This window comes from Papilio machaon, chromosome 4 (genome assembly GCF_912999745.1).
Source record: "Papilio machaon chromosome 4, ilPapMach1.1, whole genome shotgun sequence".
Lineage (NCBI taxonomy): Eukaryota > Metazoa > Arthropoda > Insecta > Lepidoptera > Papilionidae > Papilio > Papilio machaon.
Genome location: NC_059989.1, coordinates 7,894,936 through 7,909,952, shown reverse-complemented (window position 1 = coordinate 7,909,952; position 15,017 = coordinate 7,894,936). Strand labels below are relative to the sequence as shown.

General features: G+C 35.4%; 1 protein-coding gene across 1 annotated transcript in view; it reads right to left on the bottom strand.

Moving 5' to 3' along the window:
• Window positions 1-15,017, bottom strand: part of LOC106720158 (titin homolog) — a 78,462-nt gene that overhangs the window by 47,032 nt on the left and 16,413 nt on the right. The window contains exon 7 of the mRNA XM_045686965.1: window positions 10,377-10,541. Coding sequence (XP_045542921.1) covers window positions 10,377-10,541 — 165 coding nt within the window. The remainder of the gene's footprint in view (window positions 1-10,376; window positions 10,542-15,017) is intronic.

The window sequence follows — 15,017 nt, the reverse complement described above, 5'->3', positions numbered from 1 at the left end:
TTTTTAACAAGTAGGCAATGTCAACTCACAAGTACAATAAGCCTTTTGTGATGATGTGAAAGTTGAGAAATGGATCTGACAAAATAAATTTAATACTTATACCATTAGTGTCAGAATTGGCAATATAAATGGACTTAACGAAATTAGAGCGAAATGTTGACCAACATTCAGATGATATACAAATGCCCTAACGTTAAATAAACAAGCGCGAAATTGGATAAATAATACGTTACTTATTTGCAATCACAATGTATATATAAGTGCGCTTGTTTAGATTTAGAACAGTAGTAGTCTCTAAAAATACATACAAAAATGTTAACTGGCTCGATTTAGAAAATTCTATTAAGAGCGTAATAATAATTTTGCGCACCTTAATGCGAAACTCTAGTTGCTATAGGAACAATACAATTGTTAGGATTAAAGGCTGAGACCGAACGATAGGGGGAACCTGTTCGCAGGACAATAGCGCAGCGCAAACACGGCAAAGCAAACAGCACTGCGCAAACATCCCGCTGTTCTGCCAGCCGTCGGTTGCCACGCGAATTTCACGAAAAATATTTTACCAATAGCTCCGTTAGCGCTGCAGCGCTTTGACATACACAATGCTGTCGTGACTGATAAATCAGAGATATATGCATTATGTTTGCATCGATATTCTTTCCGCTAAAGAACTTTTATTGCATGGGCTAACTCTCGCATGGGCAAGCTCTATCGCTCGCTGGTTTCTATGTATTTTATATAGAAGTAATCTAAAAGGTTATTAGCCACAAACAAACTATATTGGATAAATTATTATTGTTGCTTTGAGAAAAAAGAATTTGCAGTAAAAGTGTAGAAATTTTCACATATTGTGTAATGTTTTCTTATTCCATTATGTTTTCTTCTCTTCAAACAGTTACCCCGGTTCGCAATTTCAAGCAAACCTACATATATGATCGTTTAACAAGTAGCGACAGAATAGTGAATCAGCAGGCTCTTACCGCTCGGAGATACCACCGAAGGCCTTCATTACTCTAGATAGCTCAGAGTATAGACAAGACGTTATTTTCAGACCATCAATTGCTCGTAAGCGGTCATTAGATAGCTCCCAGTGAAATATGACTTCCTGCTGATAACATGGGAACAAATGCAATTAATTTCGCAATCCCGTGGTGATCAGAACGATAACTTGATGCCGCTAACATTTGAATATTTAAATTAGTTTTTAATTATCGACTTTGTAATAATACACTTAGATCCTTTAACCGTAATTAAGTTTTAAGTTAAATTTGCCGATGATGAAAAAAAAGACTGTATTGACAGGCTAAAATTCTTCAAGGCTTCAATGCGCGTATAAATGTAGACTGCAACAAAAAACGTAACAACTAATATACAAAATTGAACGATTAGCAGAGGTCAGTGTGGCCGCAACGCATTCTGTGCATGTGTAACTTCAATTAGATTGTCTCGCGACCGACTTAAACTGGTACACTGGTAAGCAAATCAAGATATACATTTAGTCATTTTATTTTGACTTGATTATATATGTTCACGAAAACGTTTGAATAACAACAAGTAACACCATTGTCTTACTTTAAAAAACTTCAAAATAATTATTAATGCTGTAAAAAAATACAATTAAATAAGAACGATTTTAAGACTATTTTAATACATTTCTGAATTCAGAAAAAGATAGGAGTGTGTTTATTAAATGCTTTATTTTATTAATACTTGTGTAAGAAATGCGTGCTGTATATACCTTGTCCAGTATTTATTTATAAGTGTCATTTTGGCACTTAAAACGATACTCGATGAGTCAGTTGCTCCAAATTGGCTGGAATACTTTTACAATGCTTTAATAATATTAAATTTTATTACAACCACATAAGGCGTAATATTTAATACCAGATAAAACATGGAAACATGCACCCGATTATATAGGGAATTAATTACAGGTCCCGCGAGCGTTGCTAAAGCCATCGTGTAATGAGACGGCTGTCTATTTATAAATGTATGTCGGTGCACAAAAATAAACACATTTAAAAAAATTAATCCTGTTAGAGTTATAAACATTAACAGATGTAATGTATTTATCTCGAATATATCAGTTAATTATTGATAAAAAAAAGTTATTTTAGACATTATAATTTACTAATACATAAATAAGTATATATATTTTATATAAATATAAACATATACATTTTTGATTGAAATGGAGCACCTATTTGTGAAAGACAATGCAATTTAAATTCGACCATCTGGCGCTGGCACTACACTTGATTCAGTATAATGTTTATATAATGTTAATCCACTTATCCTATTCAAGTTGTAGTTTCACTAACCTGTATAGAAGTCGGCAATAAATTTTAATGCAACTGCGGGAATACATTAATATCTATGCGGGGTCCAGTACAAGAAGGTCATCTCGTATAAAACGCCCCGCACTCGTAGAACTATTTAAATTATGCATAGCTCTTATTGTGAGAAATGAAACTGTAACAAAACTTGCAAAGTATATTGTCTTATGAAAATTAAAAGCACACACAGAGACAAACAGTGTTGCAATAAAAGTTATTATAAGATAAATTTAGTCAAAATATAGAGAATTGACGATAAGTCGACTTGATACCTAAATTGCGTTAATCTCTTTTCGTCCAAAAGTTGTACCGTCGTAGAAGCGTGCGTATGAAACTTTATGTAACTATAAAATTTCTTTACAAATTTCATAACTCTATTTTATATCCATTTATTATTATTTCCTTCGCTACTATTATATTTTTATGGTAATATAATTAAAAACTATTTCAGAATTAAATATAACTGTGATTTTCAAAAGAGTTATTTAAACAATCGACAATCTGACAGATTATAAAAAATGATAAAAGAAGTATTTCAATACATGAGCAGCACATCCCAGCAAACCATATAGAGTCACAATTGGCAATGCGAAAGATGGCCGGGAATGGTGGCTCTTCCACTTCCCGGTGCACCAAAACAATTCACATTAAACTTCACCTCGCGTATCCAATGCCCAAATAATTACATAAAAAGTTACGAGGTGTTTGTTTTTTTCTCGAAGGCGGCTCAAAGAAAGTTCAGTTCGGCGAAATGATAACATTCAGTGAAGGTTCGTTAAATTAATATAACCGTATTTAAAACGTAAGATTGACAGGAAGTGAAAGTTACAGACAATAACAAAGAAAGATGAAAGCATACAAGTACTGGAATATCTAGGTAATTTATAAAACTTTTGCATTTAAAAATTGACGCAAAAAAATTATTACAAAAATGTAAAAATATTTTCGAAATGATCACAGCATTTTGCTACAACTTCAGTTCAACAATTTACTGAGATACACGATCATAACATGAAATTCTAAACTATCTATAAAAAAGTTTCTAAATTCCGAAAGATCAACAACATCAATACTCAAGGCCACCACGCAACTGTCAAACAATAATAGAAGAGTACCAGTCACTTCTTATAATAAAGCACGGATGCGCACAAAAATTCATGTCGATCGTAGTTAGATGCTGCGACCACCCACGTGGTCTCGTAGCCGGATGGATGATGGTCTGTTCCTTCTTGGACGCCATCCAAGAGACTTACAACGGTGTGATAAAAATAAAATATGCATTATTTCCAAATAATGCTACATCGGTGACTCGCTTCCGATGATTTTGCGTTAATATAAATAGCGTGTGACGTTATTATGTAAGCACATCTTTGTAAACTTTGATTTATATTATTGACTGGATAGATAGATAGACACTAAACAAAAAACACTGTAAAAAAACAACAAAGTCATCGTGTAACTTTGAATTCAAAGTCGTCATTAAGCGTCAAAGAGGTTAAAATTTTTTGAAAGTATTCAGTTTGGAAAGAGCAGCCAAAAAGTACGTAGCAGTGATCCCTCGTTATCTGTATGAAAGGATTATGAAGCACTTTTGTCAGCCTATGCGCGGAAAAGAGAGGAGGAGAGGAAGTCAAAACTACCCCTCGGCAATATTGCTTCCGTCCAATCAAGTTTTGATAATATAATCGCTACTATATTTTTTAGGGCTGGACAACGTATTTATTGTGAAATTTTTCGTTTCGTTATTATAATTTCAACACCTATTTATTGTCACATAAATACAAAGGTCAAATAAAATATGATTTTTTAGCTAAGGTAAAAATAATAATAGTGTACTAATACCTGACGTGTGTAAATAAAATAATAACCTGTACTGGTACGCCAGTGCGATTTTTTATGATCAGTTCGAACCTGTTTGTTTCATATTCAATGTTTTAAACCACAAGCAATACAAACAGAGAATACTTTCGAAAATCATAGCCCGTCTACATTTCACATACAAAGAACTATCTGTACGATGGAGCATTACAAGTGGATTTACAATGGAAAATTTTGCGGCCGACAGGGGTGGCACAATACAGTAATGATATCAAAGCGAGAGAGGGTCGCGCGACGTAACGACTGCAGCCAGCCCTCCTGCGCTGCGCCGCGGTACATTTTTATTGCGCGCACCCCTCGACTCACGCGGGGCGGCGGGCGGCGGACGACGGGCCCACTCGCCTGTAATATAATCACTATGAATAAGTATCTATTCGTATTTTTGTTGCGAGTTCACCAAGCAAATAAATTTATTCGCATACTTTTAATTTATAATGATTTGCAGTGAGTCGGCACTGTTGCGAACGTCTCGTTGAATTGTAGAGCAGTAGTCGGCGGCGCAGTGAGGAAGTTTTTATTGGAGGTCGCGCGAGACGATGAATCGATTACGATAGTGTATGACTGAGATATGGCGTTAGTCAGCCGAAGCGCAGACGCACGGACGTCGCCTTTGTCCGAGTTAAATGCAAATAAATGTACATATCACGGTCCGTACCTGTCCTGAACGTGGTGATCGAATAGCGCATTTGCTCAAAAGGTTTGGATTTATAATATTAGCCTGACACGCTTTCCTGGATCGAGTCAGGCTGAAGGAAACAACGACAATATGTATACTAAACTTTTGCAACTTAAGTAAATATTGCGATTAATCTGTACTATAGTTTTTTCAATAGCTGCTGCAAAACACTGCCTATACAAGTTTACAAGAACAATTCGTCGTGCAATGTAAGCTAGTAAGTGTAGACGTTCGCTCCACCGCGAGCGCTTCAAGCGACCGTAATATCATGTGGAGCGAGACTCGCCGTACGTCTTCATAGGAAACAATTCGCGCACTGGTTCTTTTGACGTATTGTAAGAAATTTGAATGAAGGTAATTAAAATAAAACTTAACATGTAGTTCATAACATTTGCATTGAAGAATCTGAACTACTGAATAAGTAAAAATTATCCATAAATTGTATTCCAAAACTTTTTTTTTAATTTATGCAAATATTACTTCTCAAGAGTTTAACTCAATTAAAAAATAATAATTACATTAAATTTATGATGATAGCTGTAAATCTTGTCAGAAGAGAAAGCGAACATTTTGCATAAAATGAATTATTTTCTTAGGCATAAGGGCCAATCGTATCGTTCGGGGCGGGTGCTAATGAGATTGCAGAGGTTTTGGCACGGCTTGTTTAACAACTGGAACTGAACTTTCTTTTATCAATAAACATGCTCTTTTTAACCGCGTTTACAGATAATTTTAAATATTCAACTTTTAATAAGTCTGCGATGTACAAAAGGCTAATTAGACAATTAAACTTCACAAACTTGTGTGGATTAGAATGGCTACCTCGCTATATCTAATTATATAATGTGATTATACCAGCAATTTATTACTTTAGTGACGAAAATTTAGTATTAATGTCTATAACGTATCGCTTTTAAAGAAACTGGCATTAAAGCTAAAGAGTACTTAATTTATATTAATATTATGTGCTCGTGTGTGTTTACATCGAGGTATATTCGGCGTCGATAACAACTGATAACCGCTTTTTTTAGCAGTTAACGCATTAATCATACTCTATTTCAGGCGATGATATAATAGACAGAATTCCAAGCCCCAGTTACCAGCTATGCATATTCAACTAACAATGAATAGTCAACAGAATAACTCTGGGACAAGTGGACAAACATTTAGAATTACGAGATTTATTAGAAGTGTTTAAAATTCCTGCAGTGAACTTGTTCAATTTTTAAGAATAACAACGCTATTAACATTACATTCAACAGTATTTGACGATATAACGATGAAAAATAACGTCCAAACGTTATTTTTCATCGTTATATTTCCAATAATTCCACATGACACTAAAGTTTCGTAAGTCACAAAAGAAAATATTATTAACATATCATGATAAGTATCGGAAAAAAACAGCTGTGATTGTATACAAGAGACGTAACGCGGTGGCGAATGAATGAAATAAATTGGATGATAAAGAATGACCACGATGTGATCAGTGTCAAGGGCACTCGCACCGGGAGCTGCCAATTGATGTCGCGCGCCACGCCACGGCGCATATCTACGCATCACAATCATAACGCCGTGTTCAAATCAAGCATATTGACCACCAGTATAGTTGGGTTTGTTCACACCGAATAAATTGATGAAATGAAGTTAAGTTGATAGATTTAGGAGGGATCTAAGGATAATAGACGAGTAGAAAGAATAGAAGACTATAGGGGACTGGGCCTACAGCACACTTATGGCAAGAAGTTTAGAAGAAATATTCCATACTTCACGTTAAATCTTCTATGACTTTAGTGCGGCCCACCAATGCAGTATTCTCCTGCTATAAGGCATCTTATACCAAAGTGAATAAAGAACTACTATTTCTAGAAGCTTCATCATTAAATATTACAGGACACAGTAGAGTTAGCAAGCTACGTTCAAGGAAAGGAACATTTAATATTAAATGCATTTCACAGAAATCTATTGAAGCTAGAAAGCTGCTTTTAGGTTATTGCATACATTTTAGAGCAGTTTCTACAAAGTGCTCTAGTATATTAATCCTCAAAAATTGTCGGCTAGTCTGTAGAAAATTGTTAAGTTATACTTGCCAAGTTATAAAGTATTTAAGTTGTATAATGTACATGCCAATATACTTTATATACATCTTAATTACTTGATTAATAAACTTGTCGAAATTATGTAAAGGTTATTAAAAATAATCACCTTTGTGACATGTGATCCTACGCTATATACATTAATGAAATACTCTTAATATAACTGGTACTTAATATAAGTATACTAGCTGTCGCCGCGACTACGGCCGCGCGCAGTTAAAAAAAAAATTTAGATGTTGGCCGATTCTCAGACCTACTGAATATGCTCACAAAATTTCATGAGAATCGGTCAAGCCGTTTCGGAGGAGTACGGTGACGAAAACTGTGACACGAGAATTTTATATATTAGATAGTCATTGATTAAAAGCGAAAAAAGATAAAAACAATTCCTTCAATTGACTACCATAGCATTAATTGGGAATAAACAACTGGCTTGTTGAGTAGGAAAGACGGTATCTTAATGAAACTACTATGGAGTGGATATGGCGAGGCAGGAGGTAAGAGTAGGAAGGGTCGACTGCACGGGACGCACACCACGCAGCACTACAATCACCCGGCACAATGTTATCGCGCATTGATCGCAGGCAGGACCGCGCAATAGCGCTACGCTAGTGCCGCCACGCTTTCTATACAATTGATATTAATTACTCCAGATACCAACTTAATATAAAAATACAATACTCAATCAATTTCACTATAAAAACGACCGTATTTGTTCGTTAATTGAAAAAGTTAGATCTTTCATTTTAATGCTTTTAAGGCAAAGCTCAAACAGTTTACTTAAGTGTAGTCGGTGTAAAAAATTATCGTATTTTTACATTTAGGCAATAATTTTGAGTTCGCATATCATACGTGACATAAAGACTGTCCTATGAGAGGATGGTATTAGGGCAACCCTACATGATGATCGTTCGATAGTATTATGGCGGAATTAACAATAGTAAAGTACCAGCAATAACAACTTTCCAACACCTCATACACAATACCAGCATTTCTACGTGTATAAATTCTACGTTAAATTCTACAATAGTTCTATTAATTTGTGAAGCTCATATAAGTCTTTTAAAGAAGTTGATATTAATTACTTTCACATTTTTTACTTAAAAATACTTTGCCACGTCGAAACCACACGGTGTTATATCAGCTGTTAGATTAAATTTGACCATCATATGTCAAAAATAAAGCGATAAAAAGCTCTCAGGTAATGAGGGGACATAATCTGCCCATCTCTGGGGATCGCGGTCGTGCCGGATGCCCCACCCCAGTTTAAACCCCCAAAATTCATAATCCAATAAACCCCTTTCCTGTCCACTCAAGTGTAATTTTAAAGTCCACGAAAGTCTTTTAGGGTGTAACAATTTTTTTTATTTAATATATTGTAACAGATGTGTTAATAATTCGCGTGTTAACGCTGCCTTTTTAACTTAATTAAGTTAAAGGACGGCCGTTCTCCCCAAATATAATATTTGTATAAAACGAAAGTATTTGGTCAGATTGTACACATGATATGTATCACATAACAATACCAAACTAACCGCAGATGAAAACGAGCCTGTCATTCACTTCGCAATTCATCAAGCGGTATAATGGCGGCGTATTTAAATACACGGCCAACAAAGCCGGTAATTAGAAAGGCTTCGCGACGATCCGCCGGGGTCTAGACGGATCGGGCCGCTGCAGGGGCGAGGCGAAAACAAAGTATCCAATTTCTCCACTTCCCCACTTCCGACGCAATTACGACACAAAGTAGCCGGCTAGCCGACCACAACCCGGCCGGTATCTCAGCTCGGTCGCAATCTCGTTACGGAACATAAAATACACTTTTGTTACTTTGAGTTAGTACTTTTCGCAAGAGGCGTTCGAACAAAAGAATGTCCTAAGAATGGCAGAAACCACGAGAAAGCGTTTCCCGTTGTCGCTCTTCAAGCGGTGTGCGCCGCGCCGTGAACAAGCCGGTGTCGCCGCCCCGGAGCACCGTGCTCGCATTAACTAATTGACACTGACCCCCACATACGAAATTGCGCTTTGTAAATCATTACTCATCCGATACAAACTTCAAGCTGTCACAACGCTGACAAACGCGCTCATCCCGACAATGAGTCTCAACGAATAGATATTCAACGGAGAATCACCCGGCATTCTTTGCTTGTTAGCTATGCTCGTAGCACAAATTGTATAAATGAAAGGATTGTTATGACATGACATGAAAATGTAATTCATTGTCTTAAATTTTAAGTAACAAACTTACTAAAAACCGGTCCTAATACATCGGTAAAAAAATACAATTCAACATGTAAACCTTAAGATTGACAAAACCACTACGTAAGTTAACAAGTGCCAGCTCGATTGAAAAGGAAACAATGACTTGAAGTGTGTGAGATTAACCCCTGTTCCCGCAGGAGTGGCTCAATGAAAAGCCCTAATATTTACAGAACGGCAGAAATTCCTCTGAACAACATGAAAGCTCTTTTAACTCGGAGCGTTGCGATCCATTAAAGACACTTTACGTAGACTTGAGGGCACCCGAGACGGCACCAGACTATTTAGACCTCCCCGGTCTTACAATCGGGTTGTATTAACCTTTTGACTTGTAAGGTCTTTTCTTTTTGGACGATCAAATCACTGTGATTTCAAAAACATTCATTGCGACACAATCATGTGAACCGAAATTATGTAGTTACATCCTCTAAATTTGCATACAGAAAAATGTGTAATGTTTAAATGAAGAGTATATTTTGAGACAATAGTAAGAAATTTAACAAAAAGATGTATCAATCCTGCACTATTCTACACTTTATTACGATAAATCAATACTCTATTAACCGCATTATTATAAGACTAAAACTAAAAGACATTGCTCGCGCAACAATAATAAGAAATATGCACTCAAAGAAAATGCTGAGCTGAAAATAAATCACTGAGTAGAGATGAGTTAACAATCAAATAAAGCAACAATAGGAGTGCGCAATTTGATGTACAATGCGGATAATGGGCAGTTTGCGGCTTGAATGCATTATCGCCTACGTTGTTGCTTCGGCTGAAAACGGTTCTATCCTGTGCGCGTGACTCAGCCGGAGCGGCGCGGTCAAGTTCAACCTGTATATTCAATTTAAATCGTTGTGCTATTTTTAAACACACAATTGAGACTTTGCTCGATGTAAACAAAATTTAATCTTGACAAGTTACTTGTTTTTTTTGTAAGTGGTAAGTAGTCTTTTGACCATTTAAACGTTTGAATTCTAGCTAGGAATTACCGGTAAATCAAGTTGTCTTGAAAATAGTATAGCTACACAATAAGTTAAAAAAGATATTTTTCATTTTTAATTTACGATTACCAAAAAAATAAGTTGTGATGAAAAATAAATTAGAAACCTTATATCTATGACTTACTTGGGTCTGTCATGAGTTGTGAGTATATAGAGATAGCGACTTTGTCCTCGCTGAGGTAGTCCCAGAGGCCGTCGCAGGCCACCACCACAAAGTCCTCTTTCCCATTCAGTTTCACCACCTCCATGTCCGGACGGGCTGTCACGTACGGCTTGTATTTTGCGTCCCCTGCACAAACATTTTAATTTTATGTTAAAGGCTAACCCAGACTAAATCTAAATCGCAAACTCTGCCGCTAATTAGGTGTAAACACAATTATACAACGTCATCTGTTTGAAATTTCGATAGTTAGATATGAGCAAGCACTTTAGCCAACGATCATAGATCTTTACAAGGTACCTAGGTTGTCCTACCGACCTTAACCAGTAGAAAACTTAGATTTAAAAATCCATACTTTTGGCATATTTTCTTTTTTTATACTTTATACATTTTCGCTTTCAATATACGCATTAGAATGTATTGTTGCATAACATTTTTGACATTGGTACAATGTTACATTGTCACAGTGACAAAAAATATAACGCCGTGTTTATTTAGGCTTTTTAGACGTTAAACTGGGACAGAAAACGAAATGAATAGTTTTTGTCACAGATAAAAGCAAAACATACTTTTTAGGCATGATTACAGTATATTTTAATGTAAAGTTTTGGTACACCAAGCATATCCCGTATACATTGAGCTTTACATAAAGAAAATCATAACCCAATACATATCAAGACTGTTAGCACTTTTTGATATTACAATGAACATAGAAACAAGACAACAATCCCCTTCATACTTGAACAGCCTTCTTTCACATAAATTGGCCTACATTCTTTCAAGTACCTTGTCAACGTACACCGTTCAGAATTGGCCTCTTAAATCTCCTCGCTTAATAAAAGAGGACACGATATCATAGACGTACTACGAATAAATGAACTCTAGCGAAGTTTACTAACACTTAAATCTTAAATCACCGACAAGGTTCCTTTCATCAGAAAAGATTCGAATTTCAGATCGATACAAATGTTCTAATAATGTTAACATTTATACGAAGCCTAAAAACTAAATTCGTATTAAACACTTCGATGGCCGATATGGAGTCGATGTTGCGTGAAAGTTAGCGGATAACTTACACAGAATACCCGAGGGGAGTCCCACGAACACATCGGAACTTAATCTCCCGTGGAATACAAAATCGATGGATTTCGTCGAAACGGGCGAGGGAATCGCCACAATGCGATAGACGTTTAGTTAAACTGTCAACACTACTGATTCCTTCGAATTTGAAAAGAATCAAAGATAATTAATCAAACTGAATTAATTTACTTCATAGTAAAAAAATAACTGTTAATCGAATTAGTTTGATTTTGCATTCTCTTATTGGATATAGATATCTCCATATCGTATGTATGTCAATGAACCCGCACATGTTTACTTAACTCAAATGTTTTATAAACACTACATTAGTATTATTTATTACCCTTATTTATGTATGATGTTATTGATGTTCCCAGATTATTTTTGTATTACATTAAAACGTTATATCTATATATATAAAAGAAAGTCGTGTTAGTTACACTATTTATAACTCAAGATCGGTCAACTGATTTAGCTGAAAATTGATGGGGAGCTTAGAACTAGGAGACGGACATAGGAACTTTTTTATCTTGTGTGCATTTTTTTTTTCCGCGCGGACGGAGTCGCGGGTAAATGATAGTATTTTATATATACAGAATATAATGCACATTATTCTCGTGAGAAATTATTATTACAAGACATATATCATATTATTTAAAACTTGACTGTAATTCAGGAAATGAAAATGAATTTAAAGAGATATAAGGAATAAAAAAATCCAAACGGTTGATACTTGTTTCAATGGTAATACGCATACAGTGTATCGTTATCTTAGAGTTGTTATAACCGTGGGTATCCACTGTCGAAATATCTTTACTCAAACAAATTGCTAACTAAAGTGTATTAGTAAGAATGAAATAGAAGATAATAATGGTTTTATATTATAATATGAATGTATACAATTTGACATACTGCGCGACTCGCACGAGGAAAACTTAATATAGATTGCGGTTCCTCGAATTGTGACTAACTACTTGTTACTTGTACTACCTTGAAATACTCCTGATCAACTACTTATTCCTCTATTTTATAACTTTGAGTGGTTTAAAATATTAAATGGTAATATCTTACACAATAGATGTCTTCACTACTAAAAATTTTCCTCAATAATTTAAAGTGTTTTAAGAATTTGAGTATTACTTCGTAGGAAGGATAAAACGCTTTAATAGGGAACAAAGGATCGATATTGTAAGAGGTTTGACCTTGTTGTAAGTGCATAGTGTCCGCGGTGATCGATATGGTGTCGTGCAACGTGGGGCCGTGTGAAGGGACGAGGGGCCGACGGGTCCGCATTAGGGGACGCCGACTCGCGCACAACGATTGAGTTGTAAATTAAAACAGTTGCATTGTCTCAAAGATATTCGAATGAGGGGACGTTCTTGAGCGAACAAATATACTTTGCCGTAATTTTATTGGTCATTTATTTTTCAACAATAACATGTCACGGTCTATAAATCGCATTAGAAAGTATCAAAGACTTTTCGCCCACAAGCATACGCAAAATACGTCGCCGAATAAAAGTTATTTCTTAAGAAGTTTTAATCAATTGGTTAATTTAATTTTTTATCAGAATAGGCTTAAAATACAATTCAATATAACTCTCTTAGAAACGTATTTGAGAACCATATATGTATAGGCAATTTAGCATAGAAAGGACATTGGAATTTAAGATAGAGTAAAAGAACAAGTTCATTATCGTAGTAATTAATTACTGAATCCGTGTGAACCAGCGTGTTGTACCTTATTTGGTGTAATGTAGCAGCCCGAGTCCGGTGCCATATTAGTGTAATCAAGTAAACCATACTTTACATCACTTTCGCAAGGGTCATTAACACATCTCATACGACATGTTTCGAAGTTTAAGAACAAAACCAAACAAATTTCAATTTCGCGGCTACAAAAAGAGAAAGCAAATTTCAGTAGGTATCTAATTTTCAAACAATCCTAAACAACTTAAGAAATATATGCTATTCTTAAGCAAAGTATTCATTGTTAAAAATCGACTTGTCATATTTGTTTACATAAAGCAGGGTCTACAACACACGAAGCTGCGAGTATAATGCTTCGTAATATTCCAATTGTGTACACTTCCTTCAAAAAACATATCAAACACATCTCAAATTAGTGAGGGCATTGTAAAAAAGGATGACAGGGCTTCTCTCCAGTCAAATACATTAGGTCGCTAACAGCTTAATGGCGGACACACGCCGGAGCGGGCGCCGGCAACGATTGCGGCTCATTGTGAGAAATGACTACGCACCGCTGGCTGGCGGTCCTAACAATATAACGAGCGATTAAACTACGCCTTCTCGGCCCATTGCCTTTATTTATATCAGCCCTTTATACTGTCTTGCCTAAAGGTAACATGATTCTTGAGATTTATTATTTAGCCCGGGAAATATAACAATGAGCTTTTGAACCTAGATTTATAGCTAATCTGGTTATGTTAAAACATGCGAATTCCTGGCCACATCTGCAAATTTCTTATTTTAGCTCATATAAAGACTAAGAGTACGCTGGTATCTTTGAATAGCTGGGTAGTGTAATAGAGCAAATGTTTGTATTTAGGAATATTTTCTATCTGTTATCTTACTAATATTATAAATGCGAACGTTTAGATGGATGGATGGATGGATTTATTGATGTTTCTTTGAAGGTATCTCTGGAATGGCTCAACATATCTTCATGAAATTTGGCACAAATGTAAAACATAGTCTGGAATAACACATAGGCTACTTATTACGTTTATTTTTAATTCCGCGCGGACGGAGTCGCGGGCGACAGCTAGTATTAATATAAATCTATGAAACTAAATGTAAATAAAATGAATTGTATTTATTTTCTTTCCATTCTGAATATACAAAAACTTGTAATATATTTTTTCATTCAGTAGCCGTAGCCCGCGACTTCGTCCGGATGGAATTTAAAAAAACTTAATTAGTAGTCTATGTGTTCTTCCAGCCTATATTATTGATCTATGCTAAATTTCAGCAAGATCTATGCAGCTATTCTGGAGATACCTACCAAAAAACATTCATCCATCGAATCATACATACATCCAAAAATGCGCATTTATTATTGAGATAATAAGATTATTAACTAAAGGTGTAAACAATAAATCTTAATTAAGGAATTACTTCAGCTCTACAAAAGACAACTAAAAAAACACTTGTAAGGTATTTTTGGTGGTAAAAATTCAAGGTATATGAGAAATTTAACTACAATATTAAGTGTTAGTGCAAATATCCAATTTATAGAGGTGTTTAGAAACTGAGAAACAAATATCAAAGCTAATAACCCTGACATTCTACAACCTGAGCGTCGATAGCGCAGTTGATAAGCACTTGTCTGAAACCAGAACGAAACCTCCAGGTTTAGATTCAATCTCCGTCATTAACCAATATGTTTTAACGATTTTTTTAATTTTATATGTACATTTATCCGACGTTCTTAAGAATGTCGATATCACCGACCTGTACATATCGGCGAAGAAATTCAATTGCGAAGTCAACAAACTCGAATTTT